This window comes from Chiloscyllium plagiosum, unplaced genomic scaffold (assembly GCF_037043375.1).
Source record: "Chiloscyllium plagiosum isolate Xiang-an unplaced genomic scaffold, Cpla_swu_hap1 HiC_scaffold_4, whole genome shotgun sequence".
In the NCBI taxonomy this organism is placed as follows: domain Eukaryota; kingdom Metazoa; phylum Chordata; class Chondrichthyes; order Orectolobiformes; family Hemiscylliidae; genus Chiloscyllium; species Chiloscyllium plagiosum.
Window position 1 is genome coordinate 132,516,655 of NW_028270142.1, and position 16,162 is coordinate 132,532,816.

Genomic DNA, 16,162 nt, shown 5'->3' on the forward strand with positions numbered 1-16,162 from the left:
TTAACTATAATAAGATAAGAAATTACCTTTCTGTCACTCTTGGTAATATAAAAAACATCCAGAAATGAATTCCAAAAACAAGGATCACTTGAAAGATAACTTTTCCTAAAACTGTCTTTCTGAGATAGAGTGCTCGATCCACTACCATTGTGCCAAACTGAATTATTAACATCACCAAAAATGCCTCCGGCACTTGATCCTCTGATAAAGAAGATGTGATGTCGGCAGCTGCTGAATGTTTCTGTAGAAGACAAAACAGCCATTATTGAATTCTTGTCTTCATATGTGCAATATTTCCTGAGTCGACTGGATCTCTAGGACATAGAGAAACCCAACATTAACCAAAAGAGCTTTTCAAATAAGCTTTTGAGAAATCCACATATAAAATATTCTTCTTTGCTTGGCATAAACTTCATATGTCTCATAGAAAAACATCATAACTAACTAGGCCAAAGTAAATTAAGTACAAACCAAGTATTCAGGGCTCCAGGTGTTTATTGGGGAATTGCTGGACTTTGAATCAAATAGCTAATCAGTGGTTGAAATTTCAAACTGTTTAAATACTATATTTGGTTGACTGCAAGATTATCTAGCACTTTGCTGAGTGGGAGTAAACCCACCTCTGGTCAGTGACAACATCCTAAACTACTGAGAACTTGGTTCAAGTGTGTACTTAATGGACATAAACTGCAACAGATAATAAGCTCAATGTTAATTTAAGGTAGCACTGACAATCTAAGTGGGCATTAGACATCCATTAATGTTTGGTTTTTAGCCCTTGCCAGTTTAGAACCAGAAATCCATCGTTAGTAATATATATTAACCTAACATCAAGGTATCATTCTTTGTTTGCAGTTCTCCCAACTCCTAGTTTCTTCATCAATTACAAGCATGTGTATGAAGGACAATTTGTGGCTTGATTAACCATACGCAAATCCAACAAGGTTTACCAAATGTTTCAACCATATTATGTAAAACAAGACGCAAAGATGCAAAGTTGTACTCCCTGATTTGCCTTGTGGATGGAATCCATAGATCACAGCAGACCAGAAACTTCTTTCTCATATTCATTTTGCTATAAATTCACAGGGTAACTTGGTCCTGTTTCATGCAGAAGGTAAAGAAAGTCTTTGTATTATAAGATTAGGAATCTGAACCACGATGGAAATCTACTTGGACATGGATCTAATATGGTTATATATTAATCTCTATTGAGTTTTTACTGTCACTGAAAAGAGACAAGAGTGCTCTTTGGCCCTTTTCATCAGGTCCCACAGAACAGTGTTCTACTCAAAGCAGGTATTTGCTAGAATCCCTAGGTCCACATTGGCAGCAAAGACGTAAGTAAGATGGGGGATGTGATCCTGTCATCAAAATTTAGGAAGCTAGGTAGAAGATCAGCTAACAGATCTTAAATGTAGTAATTTCTGGATTACTCCTGATGACATGCAAAAGTTAGTACAGAAAAAGACAAACACAGATGAATGCATGATTCCAAAGATGGTGCATGAAGGTGGGCTTTAGATTCCTCAGGACACTAGGACTGGCTCTGAAACAGTCAGCACCTATATGAGCTGAACAGGTTGAACCTGAACAGAACTTGGATTGAATTCCTTGTAAGTGATTTGCTAATGTTGTTGCAGAGACTTTTAACTAACTTTACATGGATGATGGAACCTGGCAAGACTATCAGAATACCAGGGTGTACAAAATACGGGGAGGGACACATAGAACGAGAAAAGAAAATAGTAAGAGTCAGAATAAGGAAGAATTTAAAACATTCAAACCCTACTGAAATTTTACAGGAATATTGTGTGTAGTATTTATTTCCTTACCTAATGGTAGACAATATCCACTACAGGGAGTGCAACAAAGCTTCACCGGAGTGATGCCTGAGTTGAGAGGATTAGCCGATGAGGAGAAATTGAATAGACTAGGCATATGTTTCCTAAGGGTGACAAGTGATTGAATGGAAACGTACAAAACTAAAAGGAGATTTGATAGAATTGGATGCTCAGAAAATGTTTCTCTTGACTAGGGTATTTAGAACACAGAATAAAAAGTCAGCCATTTAGGATCAAGATGAGCAGAAATGTCTTCACTCAAATGGTTGGGAATCCTTGGATTTCTCCATCCCAGAGTACTGTTGATGCTCAGTTATCAAGTATATTGAAAACAGAGGTTTTGAGTATAAAGATAATTAAGGGATGTTGGGAGAGTGCAGAAAGATGAAACTGAGGTGGAAGATCTGCCATGACCTTACATGACAATGCAGACTCTACAGATAGACACCAACTCAAGCTGAAGCATACCCCTCCAGAAAGTCATTAAAATCAAATAATCTTTTAGGGGCATTGTATTGAATATATACAGCGGATCACAATATTTTAAAATCAAATACACGCTGCAAATAGATTTGGAAAGAAAGTACAGTTTTTTTTTGGTTGGGTGAGAGGTCATCCTGATCTTCTGCTGAAACTTTGGTCAAAGATCTGTGAGAATCTTGGAGAAATGTTAACCATTCTTTAAAATAAAACAAAAACATTTACGTACCCCAAATGCCCCAAAACCAAAGACAATAACAATGAAGTCTACAACATCAGCCAAGAACATCAACACGTAGACATCTGTTACTGCACTATACTCCGGATGGATAATGTTGTAGAAAAAATGTTTGATTGGAATATATATTTGAAGTGTTCTGAAAAAGAATGAAACACCAAATGAAATGCAGCAGTTAATAATCATAGGTTAAATTGACTTAATGATTTTAAATTTAATGCATGATCTAATGCTTTTTTAATATATAAAGTAGAAAAAAAAAATCACTTATATGGCACATTTCATGATCATTGATAATCCCAAAGCATTTTACAACCATTGAAGTATTTTTGAAATGAAAAATAAAAGAATAATAGTAAAATTGTTATAATAAAAGAATTAGAAACAAAAAAAACCTGCAGACACTGGAATCTAAAGAAGACAGGCAGGAGGCTAGAAGAACACAGCAAGCCAGGCAGCATCAGGAGGTGCAGAAGTCGGTGTTTTGGGTGTAACCCTTCTTCAGGACTGGGGATAGGAGTGGGGGGAGCTGCAGATAAAGGGGGAGGCAGGGACATGGTGGGGAAGTGGGGAAAGGTGAAGATAGGTAGAGGGTACCTGGTCAATGGGAGGAATGAATCCAGTTGGCGGCAGGGAGCAGTGAAAGGGAGTGGGAGGGGCTGGGTAGGGAGTTGAGGGATGGAGAGTGAGGTTATTTGAAATTGGAGAACTCAATGTTGAGTCCTCCGGGCTGTAGGGTGCCCAGGTGGAAGATAAGGTGTTGTTCCTCCAATAGGAGATTGTAGTTTGTTTTAGCAATGGAGGAGGCCAAGGATGGTCATGTCGGAAAAAGAGTGGTTGGTGGAATTAAAATGGGGGTGACTGCGATGCTCAGTGAGCCATTCCCTGAGTTTACGTTTAGTCTCCCCAATATATGCGAGCATAAGAGGTACAGTTAGTAAGTTTGCAGATGACATCAAAATTGGAGGTGTAGTGGAAGCGAAGAGGGTTACCTCAGATTACAACAGGATCTTGACCAGATGGGCCAATGGGCTGAGAAGTGGCAGATGGAGTTTAATTCAGATAAATGCGAGGTGCTGCATTTTGAGAAAGCAAATTTTAGCAGAACTTATACACTTAATGGTAAGATCCTAGGGAGTGTTGCTGAACAAAGAGATCTTGGAGTGCAAGTTCATAGCTCCTTGAAAGTGGAGTCGCAGGTAGATAGGATAGTGAAGAAGGCGTTGGTATGCTTTCCTTTATTGGTCAGTGTATTGAGTACAGGAGTTGGGAGGTCATGTTGCGGCTGTACAGGACATTGGTTAGGCCACTGTTGGAATATTGCGTGCAATTCTGGTTTCCTTCCCATCGGAAAGATGCTGTGAAACTTGAAAGGGTTCAGAAAAGATTTACAAGGATATTGCCAGGGTTGGAGGATCTGAGCTACAGGGAGAGGCTGAACAGGCTAGGGTTGTTATCCCTGGAAGTGTCGGAGGCTGAGGGGTGACCTTATAGAGATTTACAAAATTATGAGGGGCATGGATAGGATAAATAGACAAAGTCTGGGGTCAGGGAGTCCAGAACTAGAGGACATAGGTTTATGGTGAGAGGGGAAAGATATAAAAGAGACCTAAGGGGCAACTTTTTCATACAGAGGGTGGTACGTGTATGGAATGAGCTGCCAGAGGATGTGGTGGAGGCTGGTACAATTGCAACATTTAAGAGGCATTTGGATGGGTATATGAATAGGAAGGGTTTGGAGGGATATGGGCCGGGTGCTGGCAGGTAGGACTAGATTGGGTTGGGATATCTGGTCGGCATGGACGGGTTGGACCGAAGGGTCTGCTTCCATGCTGTCCATCTCTATGACTCTAAGACCACATTGGGAGCACCTGATGCATTAAACTAGGGTTGGAAGAGAGGCAGGTGAACCTCTGTCTCACCTGGAAGGACTGTTTGGGGCCCTGGATGAAGGTGAGGGGGATGGTGCACCAGCAGGATTTGCATCTTTTCTGGTTGCAGGGGAAGGTACCTGGGGGTTTGGTGGTGGGGGTGGTGTGAACCAAGTACTGTTGGAGCATCCCATTCTCCCAATTCCTTTGCCTCCACTGCATCTGCTCAGATGAGGAAACATTCCACTCACGAGCATCCCAGATGTCCACCTATTCTGAACAATGTGCTTTTCCCCCAACCGTCATTCAGACAGCCCTTTGCCACACCACCTCCATTCCCTGCTCCACTGCTCTAAGCCCCCCCCAACACAATAAAGATAAAGTTACCCTTGTCCTCACCTACCACCCCACCAGTCTCCATATCCAATGCATCATCCTCAAACACTTCCGCCAGCTCCAAATAGATACAACCCTCCCCACCCCTCTCTGCCTTCTACAAGGACTATTCCCTCCGACAGTACTTGGTTCATCCAACATCCACCACCGAACCCAAAGGTTCCTTTCATTGACTTCTGAGCCTCCTGATGCTACCTGGCTTGCAGTGTTCTTCTAGCCTCCTGTTCATAATAAAAGAATTGGCAGTTAGCTTATAATAAAACTGATTTGCTTTCTCTGTAATTTAAATAATGGTCCTTTTTACACCTGCAGCATTTGCACATGAACATATGAAGATGATGGACAATTTTATTTTGAAAGAGAGCACAAAATATCAACAATTCACTTTAACAAGGATGGGAGCCAGGGTGGGATGACCTTCTGTATTTTCAGCACAGTCAGGGACTAACCCATGTCTGGGCATATCTCTAGAAAGCCTTTAAAATCAAATGACCTTTCTATTGAAGGTAAATCGAAATGGAATGGATTATTTGTTAGTACTGTGATAGAAAGAACAGAACTAGGAGTGGGAGTAGGCATTCGACCCTTCAAGACCATTCTACTATTCAATATGATCATGGCTGCTCATCCAACTCAGTACCCTGTTTCCGCATTTTACTCATACCCTTGATCCTTTTAGCCCTAAAGAACTTTATCTACTACCTTCTTGAAAACGGTCACTGTTTCAGCCTCAAACACTGTCTTTGGCAGAGGATTCTAGAAGCTGACCATTTGCTGTGAGAAGAAATCGCTCATCATCTCTGTCCTAAGAGATCTATCCCATGTCCTCAAATTGTGACCTCTTGTTTCGTATTCCACAGTCATCAGGAACATCCTCCCTGCGATGATTACAACTGATTATATTTTTGCAGAAACTGAGGTTTAATAGTCATCAGATTTGCTGTCGGCAAATTTAAACCCACAAAGATTTCATAGAATCCATACAATGTGGAAACAGGCTATTTGGCCCAACAAGTCCACACCAACTCCCTGAAGAGCATCCTACTCAGATTCAACTATCATTTCCTTGTAACCCCGCATTTCCCATGGCTAACCCAGTTAACCTACACATCCCTGGACACAATGGCCAATTTAACATGGCCAATCCACCTAAACTGCATATCTTTGGACTGTGGGAGGAAACCCACACAGAGAGGATGTGCAAACTCCACAGAGACAGTTGCCCAAGGCTGAAGTTGAACCTGGGTCCCTGGCACTGTGAAGCAGTAGTGCTAATGATTGAGCCACTGTACTGCCCAAGGGGTCATTTTATTTCAAGAAGATACAGATGGCTGACTTCATACCCAAATATGTGGCAACTGTTTGGCCTAAAAAGCTATTCACGTAGACAAGAGAAACATCAATATTGTGGGCACATAACAGAAACTTGCTTATAATAGGAAATTCTTCATGAAGTCACAAGAACAGCTCAAAGCAGCCAACCTAGGTCAAAAGCCACCAAAGATCTTGCTTGGAAAAGGAAGAGATTCACATTAGGCAAAGAAGTTGGCTTATTCTTTAACTGCAAGTTATACCTTTACTACAGCGGCTTGACTATAATTTTGATTGGAAAAGCAGTTGCACTTATGTTGTGGATGCAGAAAAAAAAATGAAGGTTTATTCTTTCTTTCAATTTAAACTTATGAGACAGCCTAGTTTGTATCTGTTCAAGCTCAAAACTCATGGTCACAAAAGTCAAGGTGTAAGAAACTTCTTGAAAACAAATCTGGTTGCAGTTTGATGAGAGGTAGAAAAAATGAGAAATCATCTTGCCCCTATTCTCCATTAGATGGTTTCAGCCATTTAAATCTAGTGCCATCACTTCTGCAACAATATTCATGCAAGGCAAACACACAAGAAAAGGTGTTCACTAAAGATGCAGCATGCACTCAGATTTTGTAAAGATTCAAGAAAACCACTTCTATTGTTAGTCCTTGCGAAGGTAAATGGAAATGGTGCAAGCCTGAGGCATCTTTTAGTTTGCTGAAGACAATGAAAGTTGGAAATGTTGGCAAGGAACTCACAGTGGTGTACTCCAAGCATTGATTTGAATGGTCTTTACTTCAGTGATCACCCAGTAAAGCACCCTGTGAAGTCTAAGGCCAGCCAAAATCCAGGATAAAGAGACACCAAAAACCTCCCTCCGCCGCTGCATCCAGGGGTTTTCAGCCATACTCCTCTCCCCAATATCCAAGAGCCTTTGACTCCCCACAATGTTCCACAATATCATCACAGGAAATTAAGGTAGAAAATCACTTATCAGCATGGTGGAAACAAGATCTTGTTGGCCCAATATTTGAGTGACAACTCCCTGCATGCTCTTCCCTGGGTTACTCAGGAAAGGCTGGATGAAAGAAGGAGAATGCTTTGTATAACCAAGCATGACTGAACAAAAACCAAAGATGAGGTCAGCAACTGTGTAATTATTGGAAGAACCTAGTTGCAGTACCTTAAGTGAAACAAAACATTTCTCCCCTTTGCAAAGTTAAATACCACACCACATTTCCCCATGGCGAACAGCAAGTAAATCTGAATGAGGAATTGCGTGTGAATGTTTGGGACCGAAAATTTACCAGTCACCATGCAGCATCTAATTGGAAAAGAATAGTTGCAGCTCTGCCTGGGTACATGAGTCTGGTAGTATTGATTCTTAGAAGGTCCTGCCAAAGTGTCCTATTGCCATAGACATGACATTAGTCACAGACACAGCAAAAAAGTGCATATTGATTCGGCCTTATGTTTGCTCTAGTTCAGCTACTAATATTATTTTCTGTGTTCCATGGGTGTAGAGAGATCAGAATGCCAGGGAAAGACTGGAGACCAATGGTGAATTCCAAATCATTGCCACCTGAATTCCATGGCTGAGGAGGTTCTTGAGTTGATAGGAAATCAGGGTTGCTGCTTCATAGCAAAGAGGCTGGAGTGGTATAGCAGAAGTATACATCAACTCGCTGTTGGCATGAAGAATGGTGTACATGTCTCTTACAAAGTGCAGTCATTGATGTGAGATGTGTGATGTGAGTCCTCCATTTCTGTTTTTCAGCGGCAGCAGCAACTCGAAGGGCGGGAGCTTGCACCAGGGGTCTGTCGGGAGCGGTGAGTCACTGATTTGTGCTTTTAAATTTGAAGTCAGAGAGCAGAGGTTTCTGGGAAAGGAGGGACTTCTTATTTTTATTTCCGTCCTGCTATATAAGTCAGTGTCTTCTCAACCTGAGACCCTACCTTTGTAGGGCCTCCCATCCAACCACCTCCTCTAACCTTAAAGACCAGGGACATATCAGATAAGCGCCTCTTTTTTACTTTCTGACGAGGGGACTAGCAGGGATTGCAGTGCAGGGAGAGCAATGTTCCTCCTGCATGTTGTTTGAGGCCAGGGACACCAATAGTGTCCCATCCAAGTACATCTGCAGGAAGTGCACCCAACTTGTGGGCGGCACGGTGGCACAGTGGTTAGCACTGCTGCCTCAGAGCGCCTGAGACCCGGGTTCAATTCCCGCCTCAGGCGACTGACTGTGTGGAGTTTGCACGTTCTCCCCGTGTCTGCGTGGGTTTCCTCTGGGTACTCTGGTTGACTCCCACAGTCCAAAGATGTGCAGGTCAGGTGAATTGGCCATGCTAAATTGCCCATACTGTTAGGTAAGGGGTAAATGTAGGGGTATGGGTGGGTTGCGCTTCGGCGGGTCGGTGTGGACTTGTTGGGCCGAAGGGCCTGTTTCCACACTGTAATGTAATGTAATGTAATCTAATCTAAACTGTCGCTCCTCCAAACCCGTGTTAGGGAACTGGAGTGGGAGCTGGATGAACTTTGGATCATTTGGGAGGCAGAGGTTGTGACAGACAGGAGTTACAGGGAAGTAGTTACTCCTAGGCAAGAAGAAAGCTGGGTGACTGTTCGAAAGGGGAGAAAACAGTCAGTGGAGAGATCCCCTGTGGTCGTTCCCCTGAAAAACATGCATACCATTTTGGATACTGTTGAGGGGGATGACTTACCTGGGGCAAGCAGTGGGGCCTAGGTCTCTGGCACAGAGCCTGTCCCTGTTGCACAGAAGGGAAGGAGTGAAAGGAGGAGAGTGTTAGTCATTGGGGACTCAATAGTTAGAGGCTTAGATAGAAGGTTTGTAGGGAACGAACGAGACTCGCGGTTGGTGTGTTGCCTCCCAGGGGCCAGGGTCCGTGATGTCTCGGATCGTATCTTTGGGGTCCTGAAGGGAGAGGGTGACCAGCCTCAAGTCGTTGTCCATGTACCAATGACATAGGTAGAAAGAGGGATAGGGATGTAAGGCAGGATTTCAGGGAGCTGGGGTGGAAGCTGAGAGCTAGAACAAACAGAGTTGTTATCTCTGGATTGTTACCCGTGCCACGTGATAGCGAGACAAGGAATAGGGAGAGATATCAGCTGAACACGTGACTGCAAGGATGGTGCAGGAGGGAGTGTTTCAGGTTTTTGGATAATTGGGGCTCATTCTGGGTAAGGTGGGACTTGTACAAATAAGACGGTCTTCACTTGAACCAGAGGATACGAATATCCTGAAAGGGAAATTTGCTGGTGCTATTCGGGTCGGTTTAAACTAGCTCAGCAGGGGGATAGGAACCGGGGGTGTAGCTGCAGTGCACAGGAGGATGAGTGTAGGAAGGACAGGGACAGGATTTCAGGGTCACTGGAATGTGCTGGCAGACAGCGAAGTGGTTTGAAGTATGTCTACTTCAACGGCAGAAGTATCCAAAATAAGATAGGTGAGCTTGCAGCATGGATAGGTACCTGAGACTTCGATGTTGTGGCCATTTCGGAGCCGGGTGAGGAATGGATGTTGCAGGTTCCAGGGTTTAGATTTTTCATTAAAAACAGGCAAGGCGGTAAAAGAGGGGGAGGCGTGTCCTTGTTAGTCAAAGATAGTATAACCGTGGCTGAGAGAACTTTTGATGAGGACTCGTCTTTGATGAGGTAGTGTGGGCTGAGGTTAGAAACAGGAGAGGAGAGGTCACACTGTTTGGAGATTTTTATAGGCCTCCGCAGAGTTCCAGGGAGGTGGAAGAGAGGATTAGCAACATTATTCTGAGTAGGAGTGAAAGGAACAGAGTGGTCATTATGGGGGACTTTAACTTCCCAACATTGATTGGAAATGTTATAGCTCGAGTACATCGGATGGATCAGTTTTTGTCCAATGTGTACAGGAGGGTTTCCTGACACAGTATGTCGAAGGGCCGACAAGAGGGGAGGCCACACTGGATCTGGTGCTTGGTAATGAACCAGGCCAGGTGTTTGATTTACTTGTAAGTGAGCACTTTGGAGAGAGTGACCATAATTCAGTTATGTTTAGTTTAGCGATGGAAAAGGATAAGTACATACCACAAGTCAAGAGTTATCGATGGGGCAAGGGCAATTATAATGCGATTAGGCAAGAATTAGGATGCATAGAATGGGGTAGCAAAATGCAGGGGATGCAGATAATCGAAATGTGGAGCTGGTTTAAGGAACAGATATTGCATGTCCTTGATAGGTATGTCCCTGTCAGGCAAGGAGGAAGTGATAAGGTAGGGGAACCGTGGTTTACTACAGAAATTGCATCTCTTGTTAAGAAGAAGAAAGAGGCTTATGTGTTGATGAGGCAAGATGGTTCAGATGAGGCGATGGAGAGTTACAGATCAGCTAGGAAGGATTTAAAGAGGGAGTTAAGAAGAGCGAAGAGAGGACATGAGCAGTCTTTAGCAAATAGAATAAAGGAGCACCCTAAAGCTTTCTATAGGTATGTGAGGAATAAAAGGATGATTAGGGTAGGAATAGGGCCAGTCAAAGACAGAAGTGGGAAGTTGAGTGTGGACCCTGTAGAGATCAGAGAGGTGCTAAATGAACATTTCTCATTGGTGTTCACTCAGGAAAAGGAGAATATTGTAGAGGAGAAGAGTGAGGTACGAGATATTTGACTGGAAAGGATCGAGGTTAGTTACGCACAGGTGTTATCAATTCTAGAAGGAGTGAAAGTAGACAAGTCCCCTGGGCCGGATGGGATTTATCCGAGGATTCTCTGGGAAGCTAGGGAGGAGATAGCAGAGCCTTTGGCTTTGATATTTGAATTGTCATTGTCTACAGGTTTAGTACCTGAGGACTGGAGGATTGCAAAGGTTGTGCCCTTGTTCAAGAAGGGCAGCAGAGATGACTCAGGTAATTATAGACCAGTGAGCCTTACTTCTGTTGTAGGAAAGGTTTTGGAAAGGATTATGAGAAATAAAATTTATAATCATCTAGCAAGCAACAATTTGACTTCAGATAGTCAACATGGTTTCGTTAAGGGCAGGTCGTGTCTCACAAACCTCATTGAGTTTTTTGAGAAGGTAACCAAGCATGTAGATGAGGGTAGGGCAGTTGACATGGTATATTTGGACTTCAGTAAAGCCTTTGATAAGGTTCTACATGGTAGGCTGATGGAGAAAATGCAGAGGCATGGAACTGAGGGTGATTTAGCAGTTTGGATTAGAAACTGGCTTTCTAGAAGAAGGCAGTGAGTGGTGGTTGATGGCAAACATTCAGTCTGGAGTCCAGTTACTAATGGTGTGCCACAAGGATCTGTTTTGGGACCACTGCTGTTTGTCATTTTTATAAATGACTTAGACACAGGTATAGGTGGATGGGTTAGTAAATTTGCAGATGACACTAAAGTCGGTGGAGTAGTGGACAGTTTGGAAGAATGATACAGGTTGCAGGGGGACTTGGATAAACTGCAGAATTGGGTTGAGAGGTGGCAAATGGAGTTCAATGCAGCTAAATGTGAGGTGATACACTTTGGGAAGAAAAACAGGATGGCAGAGTACTTGGTCAATGGAAAGATTCTTGGTAGTGTGGATGTGCAGAGGGATCTTGGAGTCCATGTGCATAGATCCCTGAAAGTTGCCACCCAGATGTATAGTGCTGTTAAGAAGGCAGACGGTGTGTTAGGCTTCATTGGTAGAGGGATTGAGTTCCAGAACCGCAATATCATGCTGCAACTATAGAAAACGCTGGTGCGGCCACACTTGGAATATTGTGTAGCGTTCTGGTCGCCCCATTACAGAAAGGATGTGGAAGCATTGGAAAAGGTGCATAGGAGATTTACCAGGATGTTGCCTGGTCTGGAGGGAAGGTCTTATGAGGAAAGGCTGAGAGACTTGGTTCTGTTCTCATTGGAAAGAAGAAGGCTAAGGGAGGATTTGATGGAGACATACAAGATGATCAGAGGATTAGATAGGGTAGACAGAGAAAGACTTTTTCCTATCAGCTTGTACAAGAGGGCATAACTACAAATTGAGGGGTGATAGATTTAAGACAGATGTCAGAGGCAAGTTCTTTATGCAGAGAGTGGTAAGGGCGTGGAATGCCCTACCTGCTAAGGTAGTCAACTCAGCCACATTAGGGAGATTTAAACAATCCTTAGATAAGCACATGGATGATTTTGGGATAATGTAGGAGGATGAGCTGAGAATAGTTCACAGGTCGGCGCAACATCGAGGGCTTGTTCTGCGCTATATTGTTCTATGTTCTATCTTGCTGACTCCATGGACTCCTATCTATGAGTAAAAAAAACACTAATTATTCCATTATCTCTTAAGGTCCACCATAGAAACAAAAAGCTGCCTATTCTGGCTGACACTTGCTCATCTCCAAAGAGTAGGAGATGACATTGTGAAAATCAACAATACTGACTCTGTCCCCATGGCCTGACAGTCCACACGGATTCAGAAACGTATGCAGTGATTGGTTGTCCTGAGGCAGAATTCTATTGGTTGACACATGATTGAGGGTTACACAGATACATCCAGTGGGCTCCTAGATGGAATCAAAATTATAGATATTCAGGACCACAATGAACCACTTGCATGAGATGATCACCAATATAATTGCAGTACATCTCCACTTCCATCAGGCATATCAGTTGTGACATTTCAGGGCCAATCACGTCTTTAGTGACACTGTTGCTCCACCATCTTACAGGAGTTGTCCTTTGATAGGACACCCCACAGCTCTATGTGGGTTCTGCTTGCAGCTACCACTGCAGTCTTTTGCCAATTTGCCTTTATGAAATTGTCCTTGCAAGTAGCCAGGAGATTGTTGCTCTCCCAATCTTTGTGTCTGCATTTTCTACCTCTCAAATTCTCCTTCTCACTGGAGGAACATTCTCTAGAACATATAACATTCATGGCACAGTCTTTCTGATTAGGACACATTCTAATAGGTTCTACAACACTGCCCAGATTCTTTTGTCTCTCAGACCCGCCTCCAATGAATGGCTTTCCAGAAGCACAATCATCTCAAGGTTGCCATTCTTAGGAAGAAAAGTAAATCGCTTTACTGTATGTCTGCCAAATGTAACAATAACAACAGCTGCTGCCTCATTGCTATCCTTTAAAGCTGCAGGGTCACTGATTCCACCATCTCTCTTATTTTTTTTTATATAGATATTTTTATTAGAAATTTAACATTTTTTCAAGTTTACAAAAATAAACAAAACTCTCAAGTACAAACATTGATATACAATTAAATCTTAAATATATAATTACCAAAATTTAACAAAAGAAAAATACCGAGAAAGAAAAAAAAACAAAACTCAACTAACTACTAATCTAACCTACAACTAATCAGAGTGTATATTTAAGTCTCTTACATTATTCAAATAAGAGAAAGAGAAAAAAACCCAACAGATAACACAGAAATTGGGGAGTGAGATACATGTCGGAATGTGTTAACATCAAATGTAACAAAACCCGTATTCGTGCGGGATTCCTCTCCCAAGGGGCCCCGGACCAGCCAGGTTCGTAATCTCAATTAAATAAAAGCCCTTGTTAGGATAGCCGAAATATCTGTATTCATATAATTCAAGAAGGGCTGCCATATTTTATAAAATAATTCGGTCTTTCGGTGCACCATATTTGTAAGGAAGTCAAGGGGAATACATTCTATAATTAACCTGTGCCAATTTGAAAGTCCAGGGGGGCCCTCAGCCACCCAGTTTACCAAAATATTTTTCCTTGCACAGAAAGAGAGAATAGAAAATAGTCTCTTCCTGTGCATGTCCAAGGAGGGAAAGTTCGAAAAGCCCAAAAGGAGAGATACAGGGTCCACTTTAATTTCCGTTCCTAAAATTTCTGTCAGATTACTTGCTACTTTAGTCCAGTATCTACGGATCTTATGACAGGTCCATAAGCAATGTCCAAGAGTGCCCACCTCTATTTTACATTTGGGACACATTGGAGATGCTCCTGCCTTAAATTTTGCCAATCTATCCGGTGCTATATGGGCCCTATGAAGTATCTTCAGCTGGATAGCCTGAGTTCTGTTACAGATGGTGATTTTTCTGGCGTTTTCCCAAATGTCATTCTACGTTTCTATAGAGATTTCTAGTCCCAATTCCTGATCCCATGTTTTAAGCAGATTGTCGGGAGATTGTCCATATCTCCCGATACTTCATCATGTAGTAAATGATAAATAGTACTGATGGAGGATACCCCCATTGGTCGTAGTACTCTACATTCTCTATCTGATTTATAAAGACTATCTAATAATGTAGTCTTCTTCTGTATATAGTCTCGAATTTGGAAGTATCGATAGAGATCTCCATTAGGTAATCCAAATTTCTGATGCAGCTGTTCAAAAGACATCAGGACCCATCTTTAAATAGGTCCCCTAGACATGAGATACCCCTGGATCTCCAGAGTTTAAAAGTGGCATCTGTAAACCCCGGTTGGAATCCCCATGCTCCCACTATCGGTGCATAGGGGGATGTTTTATGTGAGTTGCCCTCATTTTGCCGCATTATATTCCAAGCTTTAATTGTGTTTAGTATTATAGGGTTTTTACAGTGATCCGTAATGATTTTCCTCTTGTCTGAAAATAAAAGGTTAATAAGTGGGCATTTTATTTGAGAAGCCTCGATATCCGGCCAGATTAATTGTGGATCAGACAAGACCCAATCAGCTATGTAACTTAATAGGGAACTTAACTGATATTTCCTAAAATCTGGGAAGTCCAATCCTCCCCTTGCCTGTGGCAGCTGTAGCTTCTTCAGCTTAATGAGGGGCCGTCCATGATTCCAGATAAAGGAACCCAACCAGCCATATAACTTACGTAGTGCCAGCCTCGGCAGCATCACCGGAAGCATTCTCATAGGGTATAGGAATCGGGGCAGGACATTCATTTTAATTAGTGCTATTCTACCCAGCCAGGAAATTGGAAGGTCTCCACATCGCTGGAGGTCCTGCCTTATCCTTTCCAGTAAATGCACAAAGTTAGCCTTGTATAACTGACCAAATACTAGGGTAATAAAAATACCTAAATATAAGAAACCCTCCAGGGACCAACGAATGGGAAAATGGGATCCGTCCATTAAGTGGGGTGCTGTGGTTCTGTTCGCCGAGCTGGAAGTTTTTGTTGCAAACGTTTCGTCCCCTGTCTAGGTGACATCCTCAGTGCTTGGGAGCCTCCTGTGAAGCGCTTCTGTGGTGTTTCCTCCGGCATTTATAGTGGCCTGTCCCTGCCGCTTCCGGTTGTCAGTTTCAGCTGTCCGCTGTGGTGGCCGGTATATTGGGTCCAGGTCGATGTGTTTGTTGATGGAGTTTGTGGATGAGTGCCATGCTTCTAGGAATTCCCTGGCTGATCTTTGTTGGCTTGCCCTATAATGGTAGTGTTGTCCCAGTCGAATTCATGTTGCTTGTCGTCTGCGTGTGTGGCTACTAGGGATAGCTGGTCGTGTCGTTTCGTGGCTAGTTGATGTTCGTGGATGCGGATCGTTAGCTGTCTTCCTGTTTGTCCTATATAGTGCTTTGTGCAGTCCTTGCATGGGATTTTGTACACTACATTAGTGTACAAAATCCCATGCAAGGACTGCACAAAACACTATATAGGACAAACAGGAAGACAGCTAACGATCCGCATCCACGAACATCAACTAGCCACGAAACGACACGACCAGCTATCCCTAGTAGCCACACACGCAGACGACAAGCAACATGAATTCGACTGGGACAACACTACCATTATAGGGCAACCCAAACAAAGAACAGCCAGGGAATTCCTAGAAGCATGGCACTCATCCACAAACTCCATCAACAAACACATCGATCTGGTCCCAATATACCGGCCACAACAGCGGACAGCTGAAACTGACAACCGGAAGCGGCAGGGACAGGCCACTATAAATGCCGGAGGAAACACCACAGAAGCGCTTCACAGGAGGCTCCCAAGCACTGAGGATGTCACCTAGACAGGGGACGAAACGTTTGCAACAAAAACTTCCAGCTCGGCGAACAGAACCACAGCAACGAGCACC

General features: G+C 43.0%; 1 protein-coding gene across 2 annotated transcripts in view; it reads right to left on the reverse strand.

Annotated features, from left to right (window-relative positions):
- The window catches only part of LOC122548766 (piezo-type mechanosensitive ion channel component 2), a 782,240-nt gene that overhangs the window by 34,051 nt on the left and 732,027 nt on the right, over positions 1 to 16,162 (reverse strand). For both annotated transcript variants that reach the window (XM_087986703.1, XM_087986702.1), the window contains 2 exons: positions 2,554 to 2,701; positions 27 to 241 (listed from right to left, as the gene is read on the reverse strand). In XM_087986703.1, the coding sequence (XP_087842829.1) occupies positions 27 to 241; positions 2,554 to 2,701 (363 nt within the window). The remainder of the gene's footprint in view (positions 1 to 26; positions 242 to 2,553; positions 2,702 to 16,162) is intronic.